The 22,935-nt window shown below is 42.6% G+C and overlaps 1 protein-coding gene across 1 annotated transcript in view; it reads right to left on the bottom strand.

Annotated features, from left to right (window-relative positions):
* Positions 1 to 22,935, bottom strand: part of LOC125460617 (FYVE, RhoGEF and PH domain-containing protein 5-like) — a 102,308-nt gene that overhangs the window by 71,658 nt on the left and 7,715 nt on the right. Inside the window, exons 2-5 of the mRNA XM_048548274.2 lie at positions 13,671 to 13,785; positions 11,513 to 11,571; positions 11,374 to 11,404; positions 9,228 to 9,379 (exon numbers count right to left, since the gene is read on the bottom strand). Of these exons, the coding sequence (XP_048404231.1) occupies positions 9,228 to 9,379; positions 11,374 to 11,404; positions 11,513 to 11,571; positions 13,671 to 13,785 (357 nt within the window). The remainder of the gene's footprint in view (positions 1 to 9,227; positions 9,380 to 11,373; positions 11,405 to 11,512; positions 11,572 to 13,670; positions 13,786 to 22,935) is intronic.

The following is a 22,935-nucleotide window of genomic DNA, read 5'->3' as shown; positions in this document are numbered from 1 at the left end:
CTGGCCTGCCATTCCGAAAGGGACCCGTTTATCACTACTCTTTGCTTCCTGTCAGCCAGCTAAGTTTCAATCCAAGTCAGTATTTTGCCCCCAATACCATGTGGCCTAATTTTGCTCACTAATCTCCTATGTGGGACTTTATCAAAGGCTTTCTGAAAGTCCAGGTACATTACATCCACTGGCTCTCCCTTGTCCATCTTCATAGTTACATCCTCAAAAAATTCCAGAAGATTAGTCAAGCACGATTTTCCCTTCGTAAATCCATGCTGACTCTGACCTATCCTGTTACCTCTATCCAAATGAGTCATAATTTCATTTTTCATAATTGACTCCAGCATCTTTCCCACCACTGACATCAGGCTAACCAGTCTGTAATTTCCTGTTTTCTCTCTCTCCTTTCTTGAAAAGTGGGACAACATTAGCCACCCTCCAATCTGAAGGAACTGATCCTGAATCTATAGAACATTGGAAAATGATTACTAATGCGTCCACAATTTCTAGAGCCACCTCCGTAAGCACCCCAGGATGCAGACCATCAGGTCCCGGGGACTTATCAGCCTTCAGACCTAACAGTCTATCCAACACGATTTCCTGCCTAACATAAATACCCTTCAGTTCGTCCATTACCCTCGGTCCTTCAGCCACTACTACATCTGGGAGATTGCTTGTGTCTTCCCTAGTGAAGACAGATCTAAAGTACCTATTCAACTCTTCTGCCATTTCCTTGTTCCCCATAATAAATTCACCCATTTCTGTCATCAAGGGCCCAATTTTAGTCATAACCATTTTTTTTCTTTTCACATATACCTAAAAAAACTTTTACTATCCTCCTTTATATTTTTGGCCAGTTTGCCTTCGTACCTCATTTTTTCTCTGTGTATTGCCTTTTTAAGTTATCTTCTGTTGCTCTTTAAAAGTTTCCTAGTCCTCTGGCTTCCCGCTCATCTTTGCTATACTTCTCTTTTATCTTTATACAGTCCTTAACTTGCCTCATCAGCCACAGCTGCCCCCTGCCTCCCCTGAGGATCTTTCTTCCTCTTTGGGATGAACTGATCCTGCACCTTTTGCATTGTATCCAGAAATACCTGCCATTGTTGTTCCACTGCCATCCCTGCTAGGGGATTGTACCATTGAACTTTGGCCAGCTCCTCCCTCATAGCTCCATAGTTCCCTTTGTTCAACTGCAATACTGACACTTCCGATTCTTCCTTCTCCCTCTCACATTGCAGATTAAAACTGCAACATCTTCAGTACTATTCCTGGAATGCTGTCAGGGATCACAAATTTCACAGTATCCAATGCCTCCAATTGTTTCTTGATATCACGTGAAACGAATCAAACCGGCTAAAGGTATTTGTGATTCTGGGGATCACTGGAAACGGCCAAGATGAATGCTCCGCTCAAAATGTTTGGCTGAATGTAAATGCAATTTCTTCATCCTTGTCTCTTGCACCCATCACTGAGGGTGGGAATACTTACGGAGCCTCCCTCACAGGTGAGTTGTTTAATTCCTCACTGACTCGGGTAGGTCTGCAGAGCTTAGATGTGATCTCTGTACTGTTAGATCCTTTGGTTCTGTCTACCACTTGATGCTTCTTCTGTTGGACACACAAGGAGTCCTTGCAGCTTCATCTCACTTTTAGGTCTTGGCTCTGCACGCTTCTTTGAACCAGGGTTAATCTCAACATCTCCTTAATATGGTGGCTGAGTGGAGGATACAGATTCTGCTTGAATGCAATTTTGCTGCTGTGAATGACCTGCAGTGCCTCACAGATGTTTTCAATTGCTAGATCTGTTCAAAGTCTGTCCCATTCTGTGCCACATGAAACAATGGAAAGCATCCTCAATGTGAGGATGAAAATTTGTCTCCACAGGGCTGTGCAGTGATCACTCCTACAGATACTGCCACATGTTTATGTGATACATGGATTGGTGAGGCTGAGGGGAGTTACATACCTGGCCATACCCCACTCAACTTCTTTTACTTCAACCTGGAAAACCTATACATCCTGAAGATCATTAGAACATGAGAGACGGGAGCAGGAGGAGGCTGTACAGGACCTAGAATGTGTTCCACCATTCAACACACTCACGGCTGATCTGATAGTGACCTTAACTCCACCTCTCTCCCATTCCCCATAAACACGTGTCAATCAAAAATCTACGTAGCTCAGCCTTGAATATATTCCGCAAATCAGTCTCCCCAAGGCACAGAATTACAAAGGTTGATGATCTGCGAACTGGGGTAAATCCTCCTTTTCTCCATTTCAATTGTGAGACCCCTTACATTTAAACTGTGTCCCCTAGTTCTAGATTCCTTCATGTAGAGAAACACATTCTCAGCATTTATCCTATAATGCCCCACAGAAGTCTACGCATTTCAATAAATTGATCTCCAAAGAATCCAACTTACTAAACCTTTCCCCATGACATCATCTCTTTATAATAGGAGTCTCTGAACTGCATCCAATGCGAGTATGTCCCTTGTTAAATAAAGAGACTAAAAATGACTGTCTTTGGATTTTTCATACTGCCTCAAGCCTTTGCTGTTGCCAATCTTCAGAGTCAATTCTTCACTAGTGTCCAATTCTTTTTGGTGGAATGCAATATCATGTTGATAAACATATTACCAGAGGACCCTCTAGTCACATGTCAAAACAGTAACAACGCTTTTTTTGGAAATAGTTTTCAGCAAACTTGGCCTTTTTTTTCTGATGCAAAACTTGCTTTTGGCTTACTCTGCCTTACCTCCTTTTAACACTCCTCTGTAACGTCACATTTCAAATACATTGACTCCTTCAGTTTCTTGTTTTTATTTCATGCTCAAAATATCCCTATCATACCCCATGATGAACATTATGCTGCATAGTGCATTGTTCGCAGCAACTTATACCTAGGTGCACATCCTAACACAGACTACATTATTCACTAAAGTACAATGCATTTTACACCATATATCCCCCAGTGTCAGCACAATAATTCAGCCCATTGAGTCAAAAACAAACACCCCTAACTATTTTAATCCATTTTCCAGCATTTGCCCATTAGCCTTGTATGCCTTGACATTGCAAGTACACATCTAATTACTTCTTCAATGAGGATTCTACTTCTATCACCCTCACAGGTCAGTGAGTCCCAGGTTTCAACTACCCACTGGGTGAAAAGATTTTTCCTCACATCCCCTCCCTACCTTGCCTTACATTTATGACTCCTGGTCATTGATTCCTGCATTGAGGGAAAAAGTTTCTTCCTGTCCAGCCTATCTATGTCCCTCATAATTTTATACATCTCACTCAGGTCCCTTCTCAATCTCCTCTGCTCTAAGGAAAACAACACCAGTCTGTCCAATCTCTCTTCATTACTGAAACTCTCCAGCCCAGGCAACATCCTGGCAAATCTCCCCTGCACCCTTTCCGCTGTTATAATGTGGATTCCAGAACTGTGCTCAATACTCTTGCTGTGGCCTAATCAACATTTTATACAGTTCCAGCATCACCTCCCTGCTCTTAAACTCTATGCCTTGGCTAAGAAAAACAATTATCCCATTTGCCCTCTTAACCACTGTCCTGCCCTGATACCTTAAGGGACCAGTGTACATGCACATCAAGGACCCTCTGATCCTCAGTGCTTTCCAGGGTCCTACAGTTCACTATGTTATTCCTTAGCCTGTTTGCCTTCCCTAAGTGTATCACCTCACCCTTTTCCAGACTGACTTCCATTTGAAAAGCCTTGTTGGAGTTCAAATAAATCAGAAGTACTGCCTTCATCAACACAGCTGATCACCTCTTTGAAACTTCCAAATCAAGTTCATAGCTCAACAGCATTGTGGATCTCGCAGCTGATCCTGAGACTGCAGGCTTAATTACAGGTTTAATACAGTTTCATTATAGTTATTATATTTCACTAATATAAGATTTTTAATCATTTTGTTTCTTTAACATTCAAGAAAAACAAAAAAACGCAAGCTTTATTCAAACTAACTTTTTTTAACAAGCATTTCAGAGACATATAGTGATTTTTTTTTAATTTTTAGAAGCTTAAAAAAGCTATGCATGTTTTAAGGGGAGTTTTCTTTACATCGCAAGAGCTTTTTTTGAATGGGCAATGAGATTTTAATATAAGTGGAGTTGTGTTTTTGTTTTGAAGAATCCTACATGTGGTCAGTTCTGGAGACCTTTCTTTGAATGAGGAATTTATTGAATGAAGAGGAGTCATCTTAATTCAGTGAATCAGCTAAGTGGTCGATTTTATTTAAGATTTTTACGTTTTATTTTTAAATTTTCTTGCATTTCTGTAGATAATGAAAGGTAGTTTATTTTATGTATAAGGTATTGTTGAAAGTTGCTTTTTGTTGGGCTTACTGTTACTGAGGGCACAGTAGGTTTAGAAAAATGGTTACACAGCAAGATCAGTCAGATAGATGGGTGACTGTCAAAAAAGGTAAGACAGTCGTTCAAAAGTCTCCAGTGGCTATTCCGCTATCAAATAGATTTTCAGTTTAAGGTACTATTGAAAAAGAATACACTCTCAGAGGAAAATATAAGGGCTGGTCAGTTATTGGACACTAGGAATGATTCTTAAGTTAGGCAGTGTTTGATAAAGCGTAATAAGATTGTAATAATGGGGGATTTTAATGTTACAAACATTGACTGGGGCTACTATAATGTTAAAGGTTTGGATGGTGAAGAATTTGTCAAATATGTTCAAGAAAATTTTCTTTAATCAATACGTCGATGTTACTAGAGAAGGAGCAAAATTTGTCCTACTCTTGGGCAATAAGGTAGGGCAGGTGACGAAGTAAAAGTGGGGGTAAACTTTGGGTCAGGCAATCATAATTCTATTAGTTTTAAAATGGTTATGGAAAAAGCTAAGTCTTTCGTCAAAGTTGAAGATTTTAATTGGAGTACGGCAAATTTTAATGGTGTGAGACAAGAACATTCAAAAGTCGATTGGAGTACACTGTTCACAGGTAACAGGGCATCTGACAAGCGGGAGGCTTTCAAGATTGTGATTATGGGAGTTCAGAGGCATTATGTTCCTGTTAGACTGAAGGGTAAGGCTGGTAAAATTAAGGAATAATGGATGAATAGAGTCCATAATTAAGAAAGCGAATGTAATGTTGTTGTTTATCTCAAGAGGGTTGGAATATCAAAACAGCGATGTGCTCCTGAGGCTTTATAAGGCTCTAGTTAGGCCCCATTTAGAATACTGTGTCCATTTTTGGGCCCCACACCTCAGGAAGGACATACTAGCCCTGGAGCGTGTCCAGCGGAGATTCACATGGATGATCCCTGGAATGGTAGGTTTAACGTACGATGAACGGCTAAGGATCCTGGGATTGTACTCATTAGAGTTTAGAAGGTTGAGGGGAGATCTAATAGATACTTACAAGATAATGTATGGTTTAGAAGGGGTGGACGCTAGTAAGTTGTTTCCGTTAGGCGGGGAGACTAGGACCCGTAGGCACAGCCTTAAAATTAGAGGGGGTAAATATAAAACTGAAATGAGACGACATTTCTTCAGCCAGAGAGTGGTGGGCTTGTGGAATTCATTGCTGCAGAGTGCAGTGGAGGCCGGGACATTGGATGCCTTCAAGGCAGAGATCGACAAATTCTTGATCTCAAAAGGAATCAAGGGCTACGGGGAGAGTGCAGGGAAGTGGTGTTGAAAAGCCCATCAGCCATGATTTAAATGGCGGAGTGGACTTGATGGGCCGAATGGCCTTACTTCCACTCCTATGTCTTATGGTCTTATGGTCTAATAAAAATATTGAGGTTCTAGTCAAGAATAAAAGAGAATCTCATATTAAATATAGCCAACTGGGTTCAAATGAATCCTTTAATCAATATAAAGAGTGTAGAAGCTTTCTTAAGAAGGAAATTGGGAAAGCAAAGTGTGGATATGGTGAAGGATAACACAAAGAGATTCTACAAATACATTAAGAGTAAAAAGGTAACTAGTAGACAGAGTCGGGCCACTTAAAGATCAGAGGTCATATTTGTGCTGAACCCCAGGAGATGAGAGATATATTAAATGAATATTCCGCATCAGTTTTTAGTGCGGAGAATGAAATGGGAGCTACAGAATTCAGGGAAATAAATCAGTTCTAAAATTAGTTCACATTACACAAGAGGAAGTTCGTGAGGTTCCTAGAGAATATGCAGGTAAATATATCGCTGGGACCTGATCTAATGTATCCCAGAACATGTGGAAAGTAAGGGAGGGAATTGCGAGACTCCTTGCAGAAATATTTGCATCATCTATAACTTACAGTGAGGTGCCTGCTGACTGGAGGGTGGCTAATATTGTGTCTTTGTTTAAGGAGGGATGTAAGGAAAAACTGGGGAACTGAGTCTGACTTCGGTTGTGGGTAAATTTTTGGAGGCTATTCTGAAAGAAATGATTTATAAACATTTAGAGAGGCAAAAATTGATGAGGGATAATCAGCATGGTTTTGTGCGAGGCAAGTCATGTCTCACAAACCTTTTGAGGAAGTTCCAAAAAGACTGATGAGGGCAGAGCTGTAGACATTGTTTATTTGGATTTTAGTAAAGCCTTTGACAAGGTTCCGCATGGTAGACTAGTTGGTAAAGTAAGGTCACATGGGATTCAAGGTGAGGTAACCAATTGGACACATAATTGGCTTAACAACAGGAGACAGAGAGTGGTGGTCGAGGGCTGCTTTTCAGTACGGAGACGAGCAGTGGTTCCACAGGGACTGGTTCTGGGTCTTTTTTTGTTTGTCATTTATATAAATGATTGGGATGAGAATATAGAAGGCATGGTTAGTAAGTTTGCGGATGACACCAAAATTCGCGGCATTGTAGACAGTGAAGAAGGTTTTCTAAGATTACAAAGGGAACTCGATCAAATGGATCAATGGGCTGAAAAATGGTAGACAGAGTTCAATTTGGATAAATATGACGTATTGCATTTTGGTAAAACAAACAGGGCACGACTTTTACAATTGATGGTAGGTCCCTGGGTGGCATTGTAGAACAGAGGGAGCAAGGGGTTCAGGTACACAATTCATTGAAGTTTGCATTACATGTAGGCAAGGTGGTTAAAAAGGCGTTTAGCACATTTGCCTTCACTGCTCAATCCCATGAGTAGCAGAGTTGGGATGTCATATTAAGGTTGTGCAGGATGTTGGTGAGACCTCAGCTGGAATACTTTGTCCACTTCTGGTCATCCTGTTATGGGAAGAATATTATTAAGCTGGAGAGGGTTCAGAGGATATTTACCAGGATGTTGCTGGGTATGGAAGGTTTGAGTTATGAAGAAAGGCTGGATAGGCTGGGACTTTTCTCACTGAAGCATAGGAGGTTGATAGGGTTTATAAAATCATGAGAGGTATTGATAGGGTTAATGGTCAGTATCTTTTCCCTAGGATGGGGGAATTTCAAGAATACAGAGCACATTATTAAGGTGAGAGGAGTGTGATTTAAAAAAGACATGAGAGGCATATTTTTTCTACACAGAGGGTGGTTTGGGTGTGGAATGAACTTCCGTTGGAAGTGTTTGAATGCAGGCACAGTTGCAATGTTTAAATGACATTTAGCTAAGTACATGAATAAGAAGTGTTTGGGGAGATATGGGCCAGGAGCAGGCAGGTGGGACCAGTTTAGTTTGGGATTATGTTCAGATTGGATGAAAAAAGGGCCTGTTTCTATGCAATGTGATTCCATGACTCTATAAGTTCATGTCTGCCCACACCTTCACAAAACATGCTGACGGTTCTTGATTAATCTCTTCTGCTCCACATGCAGATTAATTCCGTCCCTCAGAAGAGCATCATTAGTTTCCCCACCTATTAGCTGATATTTTGCAACCTGATAAGGTTTAGGTTCGACTGTCTGGCCTGCAGTTTCCTGGTTTATTCCTTGCTCTCTACCTGAATAACGCTGTCACATTTGCTGTCCTCTAGTCCTCTGGCATTTCTCCAATGCTCAGGATGCCTCAGCGGTTAGTACTGCTGCCTCACAGCATCAGGGACCTGGGTTCAATTCCACCCTTTGGCAACTGTCTGTGTGGAGTTTGTACATTCTCCCCATGTCTGTGTGGGTTTGTTCCAGTTTCCTCCCGCAATCCAAAGGTTAGGTGAATTGGCTGTGCTAAATTGCCTGGGATGTGCAAGTTAGGTGGATTCTCCATGGGAAATGCAGGGTTTCTGGGATTGGGTAGTGGGGCAGGGCTGGGTGTAATGCTGTTTAGGGGGTGGGTGTGGACTGAATGGCCTGCTTCTCCACACTATAGGGACTCTATGATTTAAACACTTGTTTTTTTGCAAACACCCCTGTAATTTCCTGACATGCCTCATGCAACAATCTGGGATGCATTTCATCCAGCCCTAGGAGATTTGTCTACTTTTAAGCCTGTCAGACCTCTCAGAACCTTCCCCCTCAGTCTTTGTACCAGCAGCAAATTTCATCACAAAACATTTGAACTCCCCTTGCCCCTGACGCTGCTTGCCATAACACGTTGTGTTCCGACACACCCTTGCCCTGACAGCCCTTCGCCCAGACTGTCTATTGAGGGACGAGGGCCTATGAGACTGGATTCTGTATTGAGATTAGGGTATGGTAGCTGGACCTTTGGCAGTAGGTGGTGACAATGATGATCTGTACCTACCATTCTCTGCTGCATTCTTCACTTTGCAAAGTAACATGTGTTTGTGTGTCCTGTATTCCCTCTTTCAGTCATTTCCCACAGACCTGAAAGCCAGCCAATTATTTTTAATGTAGCCTCCTGAACATCCAGGATGATCTAGGGGCGGCACGGTGGCTCAGTGGTTAGCACTGCAGCCTCACAGCACCAGGGACCCAGGTTCAATTCCAGCCTCGGGCAACTGTCTGTGTGGTGTCTGCACATTCTCCCCGTGTCTGCGTGGGTTTCCACCTGGCTCTCCGGTTTCCTCCCACAGTCCAAAGATGAGCAGGCTAGGTGAATTGGCCATGCTAAATTGCCTGTAGTGCTCAGGGGTTTGTGGGTTATAAGGGGATGGAGATGGGGATAGATCTAGGTGGGATGCTTCAAAGAGCGGTGTGGACTTGTTGGGCCAAAGGGCCTGTTTCCACACTGTAGGGAATCTAATCTAATCTCCTCATTCCTAGGGAAGTGGTATTGAACAACCAAGCGCACAGCAACATGCAAGAGGCCTGCTTCTAGTCACCCCAATCATCCCCCACTGTCAGGCTTCCAATAGTGATGGAGGATTACTGATGTACCATTCAGTCACACTCTGCTCCAACTCCTGCAGTATTTCCTGGTGGAGATCAAGGAGCTCAGAAACAGCACGCAGGATGAAAGTGACTACTTCCCGGTCCAACACAGGGCACACTTCACCATCAACAGCCTTCAAGGCAACTCCTCTGAAGTCCTGTTGGAAGATAAAACAACCCAAATTGAATGTGTGAACTCACCCTGGTTATTCAGATTGAACTGAAGGACTGATGGGGAATAATACATTCATTCCTAAAAGTGAGGAGAGGAATGTTTTGCTGTATGAGCTCACTGAGAGAAGCTAAGCATTCCTTTATAGTGACATCCTCTTCCTGACACTCATTCTCGTTCAGTGTTAACTGCTTCACCAACACTCAGCAACAACTTAAGGTGCCCTGATCAAAATTACTGTTATTATGTGAAACCAGTTCTCAGCATCATAGAATGCTCTCAGCAAGAATGTTCCATCTTGTGTTCTCTTTGGCAACTGGTCATGCCCTCGTCTTCTGACTCATCTCCTGCTTCCCACCTCCGTCCCTATTCGGACCCGCTCACAAAAGCAGGCTCATTGCTAACCGCGATCCCAGCCAACAAGGCCTCGGTGGAAGCAGGGCTGTGGAAAGAGCTCACTGTGAGGGGTCAAGAGCCAGGTGAAAAGTAAGAGTGAGGGGGTGTGGGATGATGGTGACTCAGTGCTGGAGAATGGGTCAGGGTAAGATGTGGGGCAAGGACATGATGAAGGTACATGGCAGATTCGGATGTCTGGTCAGGATAAGGGGTCAGGTCAGAGAAAGAGTTCAAGTGCAGGGTGAAGGATCACGGCAGGGGGCTGGGTCCAGGATTCAAGGCAGGATAGGGGTTTGGGTGGAGTGAAGGCCCATGATCAGGGTCAGGGAGAAGGGTGAGGGTCAGGGAGAGGGGTGAGGGTCAGGTGGGGGAGGATCAGGGAGAGGGGTCAGGGTCAGGGAGGAGGTGAGGGTCAGGGACAGGGAGAGGGATATCAGGTCTGACTAGGGTAGTATGCTGTAAATCAACATCTGCTGCTCCCTGAGTCATTACAGAAGTTTTTTTTTAAAAAAACACAGAATTTCCCAACTTTCAGGCCCAGATTGACTGAAAGCTCAGACCAGGTTTCTATCCTTAACACAAAATAACTTTGACACAATTGGACTCCAGCTCCAGGTCAGCCATTATTACTCATTGCAACATAGCTGAACAACTTAAAATTGCAACTCACACAGTGATAGGCTAAATAATGCCAGTTAATGAGCCTGGGGTGGCTGAGAAAACTTTTCAGTTATTTCAGTTTGTATGATCTGCTGGGATGATTCTTACACCAAGCAGAACTCTGCTTTTCAGTCTTCCTTTCCCAGATACTTTCACTAGCTTTGCAGAAGATACAGGGTGGTTGGCTCATGCTTGTAAGAAGAGTCTAACTTATTAGTCATAACAACTTCTGAAAAGCCTTTTTTTTTGTCAAGATTAAACTACTCTGAAGTAACAGAACTGAAACAGCTCCTGAACTTGGAGGTATATGATGGCTTTTCACTATTTTGTTCATAGCACTAAGCTATTCAGGTTCCTGGGTCCTAAGGTTTTGGCAGGCAGATGGCCTTTGTCAATTATAACTGGTCACTAGCCCACAAACCAATCAGCTACTTGTTACTGCCTGAATCTCCATTTGTACATGGCCCTCGGCCCAACTCATCTGAACTGTCATCCGCTTGAACTAGCAGCTTTGTAAACAGTACTTACAATGAGCGTCAGGTTATTTGCTTTTATAAACTGCAGTAGTCCTTCAACACTCCTTGCTTTAAAATGAGTTCTTTTCTCATCTAAGTCCACAATCAAAACCACAGAAAAATTAAAAGACATGGTCTTTACAGAGTTCAGAAGCAGGGTGAGGGGTCTGACGCATTATGAGAAGTCAGAACAAAGTGAGAGTTCAGGGCTGGGCAAGTGATCTCATCAGGTGCGGGGGGGTGTTCGGTGCAGGGTGAGCACTTAGGTCAGGGAAAGGTATCGGGGTGAGAAGTCAGGGCAGGCAGAGAGGTCAGGTAGGATGATGGATGGGAGTGATAACCCCTGATCCACGCACATTCCACGTACACACCAAGGAACAAGCCTGTCAACAATTAAGCTCGTACTCACTGTGTGTAGGAGCTTCAGCACACTGACGTACCTATGAAAGTCAAACAGAAAGTAATAGACTGATACAAACTTGTAAAACTCAGTGCATTCAAAGTAACTTGCAGGTATCAAAATCACATTGACAAAGGTTACTACTTACATTCTCTCAGAAGTTGTTAGGGCTTTCACAATGTGATAGGCTTCCATTTCAACATTACTCTGTAGGAAAATGAATGAATATTTAGTTCCGGTGGTTATACTCACTCCCATAAACTGCAAGGTGATCACAAGGTCCAAAAAATCTCCAATCTGTTCATGTGATTGTGATGATCCACAATGATGGAGCTCTGTATGCCTGTCCCTGAAAACACTGGTTAATAAAATCCCGAGCAATTTCAGATTTCAAACTTACAATTATCCAGACACCAGTTACCATTGTTGGGCAACAGCATAACATTGTAACCTCTCTTACAGGTGAAATGTTTCTACAATCACTGCTGGAGGAGGACATGAAACGAATTCACACGGCTATGTCCCCTCTTACTTGACAACCCAGCCCATCGCAATACTTTCTAATGTAGCACATCAATTCCATAGAATATCCCAAATTACTCCATCAAGTTTTTGTCAAGATGTGCTAATTTCCTGGCAATGCAACGCATATTTAGATTATTGAATCCCTAAAGTGTGGAAACAGGCTCTTCGGCCCAACAAGTCTGTACCAACGCTCGCAGCATCCCACCCAGACCCATGTCCCTATAACCCGCCTAATCTACACATCCCTGAACACTATAGGCAAATTCCCATGGCCAATCCACCTTAACCTGCACATCTTTGGACTGTGGAGGAAACTGGAGCACCCAGAGGAAAACCACACAGACACAGGGAGAATGTGGAAACTCCACACAGACAGCCACGCAAGGGTGGAATCGAACCCAAGTCCCTGGCACTGTGAGGCAGCAGCGCTAACCACTTGAAATCCAGGTACCATTTTAGTCAATCTTTGCTCCACTGACTCCCAGGTCAGGGTACTGTTCCTGAACTGTGAGCCCAGAACTGATCACCGTGTGGTCTAAGGTAACAAGGTATACAGCTGGATGAACACAGCAGGCCAAGCAGCATCATAGGAGTAGGAAAGCTGATGTTTCGGGCCTAGACCCTTCTTCTGAAAATGGTCTTGGTTTAACCAAGGTTTGGGTACAGCTTAATACCCTCTTGTACTCTAGATGTTAAGTTATAAAGGCCAGCATTTCATAGGCCTTTTAGACAACTATCTGTTTCTTGTCATGTCATTTAAATGACAGTGTACCTGGAACGCCCAATCTCTTTGGAACTGAATTGCTTCAAGCTTTTCACAGTTTAGAAAATCTCTTGTTCTATCCTTTTATAGGTCCACAGGGGTACCTCACCTTTGCCTTGGCTTTGTCCATGAATTTTGTTCCATGAATAACAAAGACTCCAATACAGATCCTGGAGGGACAATGTGTTCCTATACTGTCCATTGTTCCCGTTCCCTACCCCCAAATGCTGAACCAATTCTTAAATCAGGTCAGTAAACTTACCTTCAAATCTGTCAGCTTCAACATCAGGTTCAAAGACTATTATCAAGTGCCTTCTCAAAGCTAAATAACATCTAGAGATATTCCCTTGTGCACCTACTCTTGCCACAACTCTAAGATTTTGTCTGATATTTCAGGCATGTTCAGCTCTATGATTAGCTGAAGATTTTTAACATCTTCAGACAATCTTTATTACAGTCATGAGGAATTTCCCAATGACACATACTAGACTAACTGATCTGTCAGTCCCTGATTTTGTTCTCTCACCTTTCTTAAAGAGCAGAATGACGCACACAATTCTCCAAGTGAAAGGAACAGCTTCCAGATTGACAGAGATAATGGGAACTGCAGATGCTGGAGAATCCAAGATAATAAAGTGTAAAGCTGGATGAACACAGCAGGCCAAGCAGCATCTCAGGAGCACAAAAGCTGAAACATCAGCTTTTGTGCTCCTGAGATGCTGCTTGGCCTGCTGTGTTCATCCAGCTTCCAGATTGAAGTAACCTTGTAAAATTACTGATAAGGCCTCTGAAATGTGCTCAGCTGCTTCATTTAATACCTGGGATATAGAATCAACTACTGTTGAAGAATGCCACCCCTTCAATATCAACGTTTTCTACATTCCTATTTTTCTTCCATTAACTTGTGAGAGTTAAAATACTCCATCACTATGAGATTCCCCGGCATGTTTAGCATACTATCCTTCTCCTGACAGACAGACCATCCCAGTTAGTCATACATAACCCGTGCCACACGTACCTGTTCAGCCAGGTCTCTATTGATCTCCTCAGACTCTGAACTGTTTCCAATCTCCACATCTGATACGAGCTCGTCTCCACTAGGTGTACATGCTGTCAGAGTCTCACTCTCAACACTGCAACAACAAGCACCACTTTAAACTTTACTGCTTTAGTTCCAACCTGCAGATTCTCTGACAGTGGGCTCTCCCCATGTACTCACAGTAAATTGCCAAGTAGTTCCACTTTGAGAGGGAGGGACTAGAGATACAACATATGGAGAGAGACAGGATGAAAAGCAGAGGGTGCTGGATGTGCAATGGCCAGTTCATGAATATATACAGCCATGTCACATCTGTTACTTTCACAATGATGTGGAATTTACAGTCAGAATGTAGTTAAAGTCCATGGCATGTGAATCTTCAAAAAGAAAAGATCTCTGTCGTGAAGAGATTTAAATGCATCATTTAACACGAATTTGGAATTTTCAAATTCTAGGTTAAACATATGGATTTGAGAAAAAACCGAAACAACTGCAGATGTTGGAAATCTGAAACAAAATCAGAAATTGCTGGAGGAACTCGGCAGGTCTGCCAACATCTGTGGAGAGGAAACAAGAGTTAACATTTCAGGTCCAGTGTGTATAAAAACAATATCCATAATTCTAAGCAGAAGTTACTCAGAGCTCAAAGGGAACTACCCAGTGGTATAGGGAGAGAACTTCCCAGAGTCTGTAAATTCTCTTGGAAACTCTTTTCATTTTCAGTAGGTACTGACAAGACCTTTGACAGAGATGTGTATCAAGCCTGAGGTACTGAGAACTCTTGTGATGGCATAAAATGGGCAAAACAGAAAACTTAAAATATAAAAGAGTTGAAAGGAATAAAATGATTGTAAAACAAGATGTTATTAGTAATACTAGACTGGAGTGTCAGGATAAAGAGAAGTTAATTTTTTTGAGTTAAAAAAAAACAAATGAATTGAACCAGCATCAGGGATCATGTAGAATTGGAATTAGATTAAGTTTAAACTCAGGCTAAGTATCACAATGGAATCAAGTGGAGATTCCATACTTTGGTAACAGCATTCTCAAACCGTATATTCCAACAGGTTTATCTGAAATTGCCTGACAAAACAGCAGTGCTCCAGAAGCTTGTGATTTCAAATAAATCTGTTGGACTATAACCTTGTGTTGTGTGAATTTGTCTACCCCTACACCGTAACATATAAACCTCCACATAGAAACATACAATATCCTGATGGTATTGGACAGGTTAGATGTGGGGAGAATGTTCTCAATATTGGGAAAGATCAGAGCAAGGGGCCACAGTTGAAGAATAAGGGGTAAGCCATTCAGGACTGAAATAAGGAAGAATTTATTCACTCTGGAAGTGGTTAACCTGCAGAATTCTCTCCAACAGGAAGCTAATGGGATTAGATATATTCAAGAGGGAGCTGGATGTTGCCCTTGTGGCTAAAGGGATCACGGGGTATGCGGAGAGGGCGGGAATGGGATACTGAGATTACATGATCAGCCATGATCATATTGAATGGTGCTGCTAATTCGATGGGCCGAATGGCCTACAACCTGCAGCTATTTTCTATGTTTCAATGTAACTTCCAGATCTCTTAGCTCCTCTAAAGTTGAAACCTTTATTTTGTACTGTCTCTATCCTACAAAGATGCATTATTTCACACTTCTACCAGACCCATAAGTCTGAGGAACGGAAAAAATCTTCAGCCCATTGAGTCTGCTCTACCATTCATTAACATCATTACTGCTTTGATAATCATCAACTACATGTTCTTACCATGTCCCTCTAACTCTTGATTCTTTCAGTGATTGGAAATCTATCTACCTCCTCAGAAGACAGATATGAGTTTCATCTAACAGGGTGCCCTTCGTTGTCCTGTATTTCTCAGGATGGAGAAACTACGCCATGTTCTTCACAGCCATCAACACATTACCAATGATGGTAAGGACCTCACCAGGATCTTCCCCACACTGCCACTTCTCACCTTCAAACAACCACCAGACTTTAAACAGACCATTATTCACAGCCTTCAGGACAACATCAACCATGACACTGTACAACCCTGTCATGACAACCTCTGCAACACATGTCAGATCTTCAACATGGATAGTACCATCACACGTGGGAACATCACCCAGCACATGCAGAGCAGATAGTCATGTGACTCGGCCATTGTTGTCGATCTCTTATGCTGCAGATGAGGATGCCTCGAGGCATAGTACGTTGGTGAAACATTGCAGATGCTACGACAACAGATGAATGGACACTGTGCAATAACACAAATGTTCCCTCTCATGGGTAACACTTCAGCGGTCAAGGACATTTGGCCTCGGACCTTCATGTAAACATTCTAAGGGCGGACTTTGGGATATACAACAACCCAGAGTCACTGAGCAGAGGCTGATACCCAAGTTCAGTCCCCGTGGGGACAGTCTCACCCAGGATCTTGGGTTCATGTTACACTACAGGTGACCCCGCCACACTACACACACACACAAACACACACACACAATGGGGTGAATTTGGATTTACAGATACATTCTATTTTGTATAGACAGTCAGTCAATATGGTGTTTTATAAATTCCTTGTTTAGGAATAAAGTTTAAATCCAAACCAAAACACAAACAGATTCTAATCAAGGTCTCACACCCAACATGCATTGTCTGACCTAAAATATCACCTCTTCTTTACATTTCAGTGGTTAGCACTGCAGCCTCACAGCGCCAGGGACCCAGGTTCGATTCCAGACTCGGGCGACTGTCTGTGTGGAGTTTGCACATTCTCCCCCCGTCTGCATGGGTTTCCTCCCACAGTCCAAAGATGTGCAGTTTAGGTGGATCGGCCGTGCTAAATTGCCCGTAATGTTCAGGGGTGTGTGGATTATCAGTGGATGGATCTGGGTGGGATGCCTCAAGGGGCGGTGTGGACTTGTGGGCTGAAGGGCCTGTTTCCACACTGTAGGTAATCTAATCCAATCTAAGCTAAAAGTTATAGGAAATGAACTCCCCCCACATTAACTGGGGTAGTAATAGTGTGAAAAGTTTGAAGGGAGTAGAATTGTTAAAAAGCTGTTCTGGATGCATTTTAAGCCAATATGTAGAAAGTTCTACAAGACAAGGGGCAGTCCTGGACTTAATTTTAGGCAACAAAGCTAGACAAGTGCTTGAAATATCAGTGGAGGAGCATTTTGGAAACAGCGATCATAACTCCCTTAGATTTGTGAGTGTTGCAAAAAAAGGACAACGATCGGCCTGAGATCTCAACTAGAAGAAGGCTGATTTTAATAAAATTCGATATTATTTGGTCAGAGCGGACTAAGTACAGATACTTGCAGGTAAATCTCTCTGAGAACAATAGGAGGCACTCAAGAAGGAAATAGGGAGAGTACAGAGCCAACATATTCCAAGATAAAGTAAGAGTGGGACCACCAAATAATAAGGGATATACCGGATTGGATAAAGAGAAAAAAAGGAGGCTTTTTGCAGATGTCCAGGGCTCAAAACACCGAAAAGTCAAGAAGAACATAAAACGTGTAAATTGGAAATAAAAAAGAAAATCAGGAGAGCTAAAAGGGGTATGAGAGAACACTACAGGCAAAATGAAGAAAAATCCAACGTTATTTTGCAAGTACGTTAAGAGTAAAATGATAACGCAGGAGAAAGTAGGGCCCATACAGTATTTGTTCACAGTGTCCACAGTAACTCTAAGTACAAAACTCTGGATAAGAGGGGGACTAATGTACCCACCATTTCTGATGAAGGGTCTAGGCCCAAACCGTCAGCTTTCCTGCTCCTAAGATGCTGCTTGGCCTGCTGTGTTCATCCAGCTCTACACCTTGTTATCTCCATTGCCCTGATTCTGATGGCCACCTTTGTGAGCAGCTGCATCAAGCTGTGTGTAGACACTTAGTGCACAAACAACAAGTGTCACTACGTACTGAGGTTCTCACTGTTCACCAATGAGTGAGACAGACGCCAATGAACCAGACAGATGCCAATGAACCAGACAGACGCCAACGAACCAGACAGACGCCAACGAACCAGACAGATGCCAATGAACCAGACAGACATCAACGAACCAGACAGATGCCAAAGAAGCAGACAGACGCCAATGAAGAAATCAGACACTAATGAACAAATGCCACACTATTGAATGAATCAGGCATTAATGAACGAGACAGACAGTAATGAATGAGACAAAATCAAATAATTAGACAGATATTAATAACCTAGACAGATAGTAGTGAACAATATAGACATTAACGAATGGATCAGACGTGAATGCATGAATGAGACATTAATGAACAATTTAGGCATAATTGAATGAATCAGATACAAATGAACAAATCAGACACAATGACTGAATATGACACTAATGAATGAGACAGACACCTTTGAATGAGACAGTAATATATGAATCAGACATTACTGAATGAGACAGATGCCAACTGACAAATCAGACATGAATGACTAAGACATACTCTGATGAAAGAGCCAGATGTTAATAAAAATACGGAGATCAATGAGTGAATCAGGCACCAATGAAGGAATCAGACATGAATGAACAAGACTGACACTGATGAATGAGACAGACACTAATGATTAAGACAGAGCCTAATGAGCATGACAGATATGGATACATGAGGCAGACAAGAAAGAACAAGTCAGGTATTAATCAAGGAGACAGACATGAATGAACAAATCACACATTAATTAGCAACTTGGACTTTCACGAACAAGAATGAAAATAATGAAATGAACATAAAATACTGAACGAGTCAGACACTGATGAATAAATCAGCAACTAGTTCACACTAACGAGACACTTGCTAATGTACGAGACAGACATGAATGAGTGAATCAGACACTAAAGGATGAGGCACACACAAATGAATGACACAGACTCTAAGCAACGAGACAGACACTAATGTAGGAACAAGACATGAAAGAATGATTCAGAAATGAGTGAATGAACCAGACGCTAACGAAAATGTCAGAAAATCACCAAAGATCTTTAGACAGCACCTTCCAAACCCACGACTACTTCCAATAAGAAAGATGAGAGCATCAGATATACGGAAACTCCACCACCTCCAAGCCACTCGCCATCCTGACTTGGAAATATATCACCGTTCCTTCACTGTCGTTGGGTCAAAACCTTGGAATTCCCTCCCTAAGAGCATTGTGGCTCAGCAGGAGGTCTGCTGCAGTTCAAGAAGCCAGCTCACCACCACCTTCTCAAGGGCAACTAGGGATGGGCAAGAAATGCTGGCCAGCCAGCAACGCCCACATCCCACAAATAAATAGAAAAAAAAATCAAATAAACAAATCAGATACTTATGAAGGGAGTAGACAGTAATGAATGAATGAGACACTACTGAACAAGACAGACAAATCAGACATAAATGACCAAAATATGGAAAAACTAGATATTAATAAAAATAATCGAAGATTGATGAATAATTCAGTCATTAATGAACAAGTCAAACATTGTTGAATAAGGCACACAAATGAATGAATTATACACTAGTCATCAAGGCAGACACTAGTGAACCAGTCAGAAATTAATCAATAAGATAGATTCCAATCAATGAGATATACAAAGAACAAAGAACAAAGAAACCTACAGCACATGAACAGGCCCTTCGGCCCTCCAAGCCTGCACCGATCAAGATCCTCTGTCTAACCTGTCATCTATTTTCTAACAGTCTGTGTCCATTTGCTCCCTGCCCATCCATGTACCTGTCCAAATACACCTTAAAAGACGCTAACTTGTCTGCGTCTACCACCTCCACTGGCAACACGTTCCAGGCACCCACCACCCTCTGTGTAAAGAACTTTCCACGCATATCTCCCTTAAACTTTCCTCCTCTCACTTTGAACTCATCACCCCCAGTAATTGAGTCCCCCACTCTGGGAAAAAGCTTCTTGCTATCCACCCTGTCTATACCCCTCATGATTTTGTAGACCTCAATCAGGTCCCCCCTCAATCTCCATCTTTCTAATGAAAATGATCCTAATCTACTCAACCTCTCTTCATAGCTAGCACCCTCCATACCAGGCAACATCCTGGTGAACCTCCTCTGCACCCTCTCCAAAGCATCCACATCCTTTTGGTAATGTGGCGACCAGAACTGTACACAGTACTCCAAATGTGGCCGAACCAAAGTCCTATACAACTGCAACATGACCTGCCAACTCTTGTACTCAAAACCCCGCCCAATGAAGGAAAGCATGCCATATGCCTTCTTGACCACCCTATTGACCTGCGTTGTCACCTTCAGGGAACAATGGACCTGAACACCCAGATCTCTCTGTTCATCAGTTTTCCCTAGGACTTTTCCATTTACTGTATAGTTCGCCCTTGAATTTGATTTTCCAAAATGCATCATCTCGCATTTGCCGGATTGAACTCCATCTGCCATTTATCTGCCCAACTCTCCAGTTTATCTATATTCTGCTGTAATCTCTGACAGTCCTCTTCACTATATGCTACTGCACCAATCTTAGTGTCATCAGCAAACTTGCTGATCAGACCACCTACACCTTCCTCCAGATCATTTACATATATCACAAAACAACAGTGGTCCCAGCACAGATCCCTGTGGAACACCACTGGTTACAGGTCTCCAATTTGAGAAACTCCCTTCTACTACTACCCTCTGTCTCCTGTTGCCCAGCCAGTTCTTTATCCATCTAGCTAGCACACCCTGGACCCCATGTGACTTCACTTTCTCCATCAGCCTGCCATGGGGAACCTTATCAAACGTCTTACTGAAGTCCATGTATATGGCATCTACAGCCTTTCCCTCATCAATCAACTTTGTCACATCCTCAAAGAATTCGATTAAGTTGGTAAGACATGACCTTCCCTGTGCAAAACCATGTTGCCTATCACTGATAAGCCCATTTTCTTCCAAATGGGAATAGATCCTATCCCTCAGTATCTTCTCCAGTAGCGTCCCTACCACTTACGTCAGGCTCACTGGTCGATAATTACCTGGATTATCCTTGCTGCCCTCTTTAAACAAGGGGACAACATGAGCAAGTCTCCAATCCTCCGGGACCTCACCCATGTCTAAGGACACTGCAAAGATATCTGTTAGGGCCCCGGCTATTTCCTCTCTCGCTTCCCTCAGTACCCTGGGATAGATCACATCCGGACCTGGGGACTTGTCCACCTTAATGTCTTTTAGGATACCTCACACTTCCTCCTTCCTTATGTCAACTTGACCTAGACTAAGCAAACATCTATCCCTAACCTCAACATCCGTCATGTCCCTCTCCTTGGTGAATACCGATGCAAAGTACTCATTAAGAATATCACCCATTTTCTCTGACTCAGCTCATAACTTTCCTTCTTTGTCCTTAAGTGGGCCAATCCTTTCTCTAGTTACCCTCTTGCTCTTTATATATGAATAAAAGGCTTTGGGATTTTCCTTAACCATGTTTGCCAGCAATATCTCATGTCCTCTCTCAGCCCTCTTAATCCCTTTTTTTCAGATTCGCTCTACATTCCTGATATTCTTGCAAAGCTTCGTCTGTCTTCAGTCGCCTAGACCTCACGTACGCTTTCTTTTTTCGCTTGGCTAGTCTCACAATTTCACCTGACATCCATGGCTCCCTAATCTTGCCTTTTCTATTCCTCATTTTCATAGGAACATGTCTCTCCTGCATATCAAATGTGGATTTACCTTCAAACAGTTTCTCCCAATCTCCATTCCTCAGATCCTGCCGAATCTTGGTATAGTCAGCCTTCCCCCAGTTTAGTACTCTTCCTTTAGGACCACTCCTATCCTTGTCCATGAGTATTGTAAAACTTACGGAATTGTGGTCGCTATTTCCAAAGTAGTCCCCTACTGTAATATCAACCACCTGGCCGGGTTCATTCCCCAGCACCAGGTCCAGTATGGCCCCTTCCCTGAGTTGGACTACATACAACATACTGCTCTAGAAAACCCTCCTGGACACACCTTACAAATTCTGCTCCATCTTGACCCCTAACACTGAGTGAATCCCAGTCAATGTTGGGAAAATTAAAATCCCCCATCACCACCACCCTGTTTCTCCTACACCTTTCCATTACCTATTTGCATATTTGTACCTCTATCTCACGCTCGCTGTTGGGAGGCCTGTCGTACAGCCCCAGCATTGTTCCTGCATCCTTCCTATTTCTGAGTTCTACCCATATGGCCTCACTGCTTGCGTCCTCCATGGGGCCCTCCTTCAGTGCGGCTGTGATATCGTCTTCGACCATTACTGCAACTTCTCCACCCCTTTTACCTCCCTCTCTATCCCGCCTGAAGCAGCAATATCCTGGGACAACTGCCAGTCATGCCCTTCCCTCAACCAAGTCTCAGTAATAGCAATAACATCATACCTCCAGGTACCGATCCAAGCCCTAAGCTCATGAATGACACAGACTCTAACGAGCAAGTCACACCCTAATGCGATGAACTTTCTGTTTCTTTTCTTATTTATGGCTTCTATCATTAACTTAAACAATGTGATGTGGTGACTTACAAAACTTTTCACTTTCTTTATAAGATTATCTTTATAAGATTGCTATTCTATTCTAATGAAAGAAACACAATCTGAACAAATCAGACACTGATCCTCAAACCAGACATGAATGCATGCATGAGACACTAATGAATATGACAGACACTAATGAAGAAAATCAGACACTACTGAATGAGACAGACACCAAATAATGGAACACACACTCATGAACGAGAGAGACACTCACGATCGATACAAACACAAACGAACAAGACAAAAAAAGACAGTCACTAATGAACCAATCAGAAACAAAAGAACAAGTCAGATATTAATAAATTCAACAGCCATTGATGAATCAGCAAGTAAGGAATGTATCAAACACCGGTGAGCGAATCAGATACTGATGAACAAGACAGATACAAATGAACAAACAGTAATGATTGAATCAGACTGTAACGAACAAAACCAACACAAATGAACAAGATAAAGAATTAGTAAGACACTAATGAATGAGACAGACATGAAAGGACAACCAGACATTGGTGAATGAACCAGTGAATGAGACAGACATGAATGATCGAATCAGACCCAAAGAACAAGTCAGACCCTATTGAATGAATCAGACACTGTTGTACAAATCAGAAAATAATGAATGGGACAGGCACAACAAACGGGACAGGGACGAATAGAACACAGAACATAGAACATAGAACATAGAACATAGAACATAGAACATAGAACATAGAACAT

The sequence above is a fragment of the Stegostoma tigrinum genome, chromosome 11, assembly GCF_030684315.1.
Source record: "Stegostoma tigrinum isolate sSteTig4 chromosome 11, sSteTig4.hap1, whole genome shotgun sequence".
Taxonomy (NCBI): domain Eukaryota; kingdom Metazoa; phylum Chordata; class Chondrichthyes; order Orectolobiformes; family Stegostomatidae; genus Stegostoma; species Stegostoma tigrinum.
Note: the sequence above shows the minus strand (reverse complement) of the source record. Positions and strands in the feature narration are given on the sequence as shown.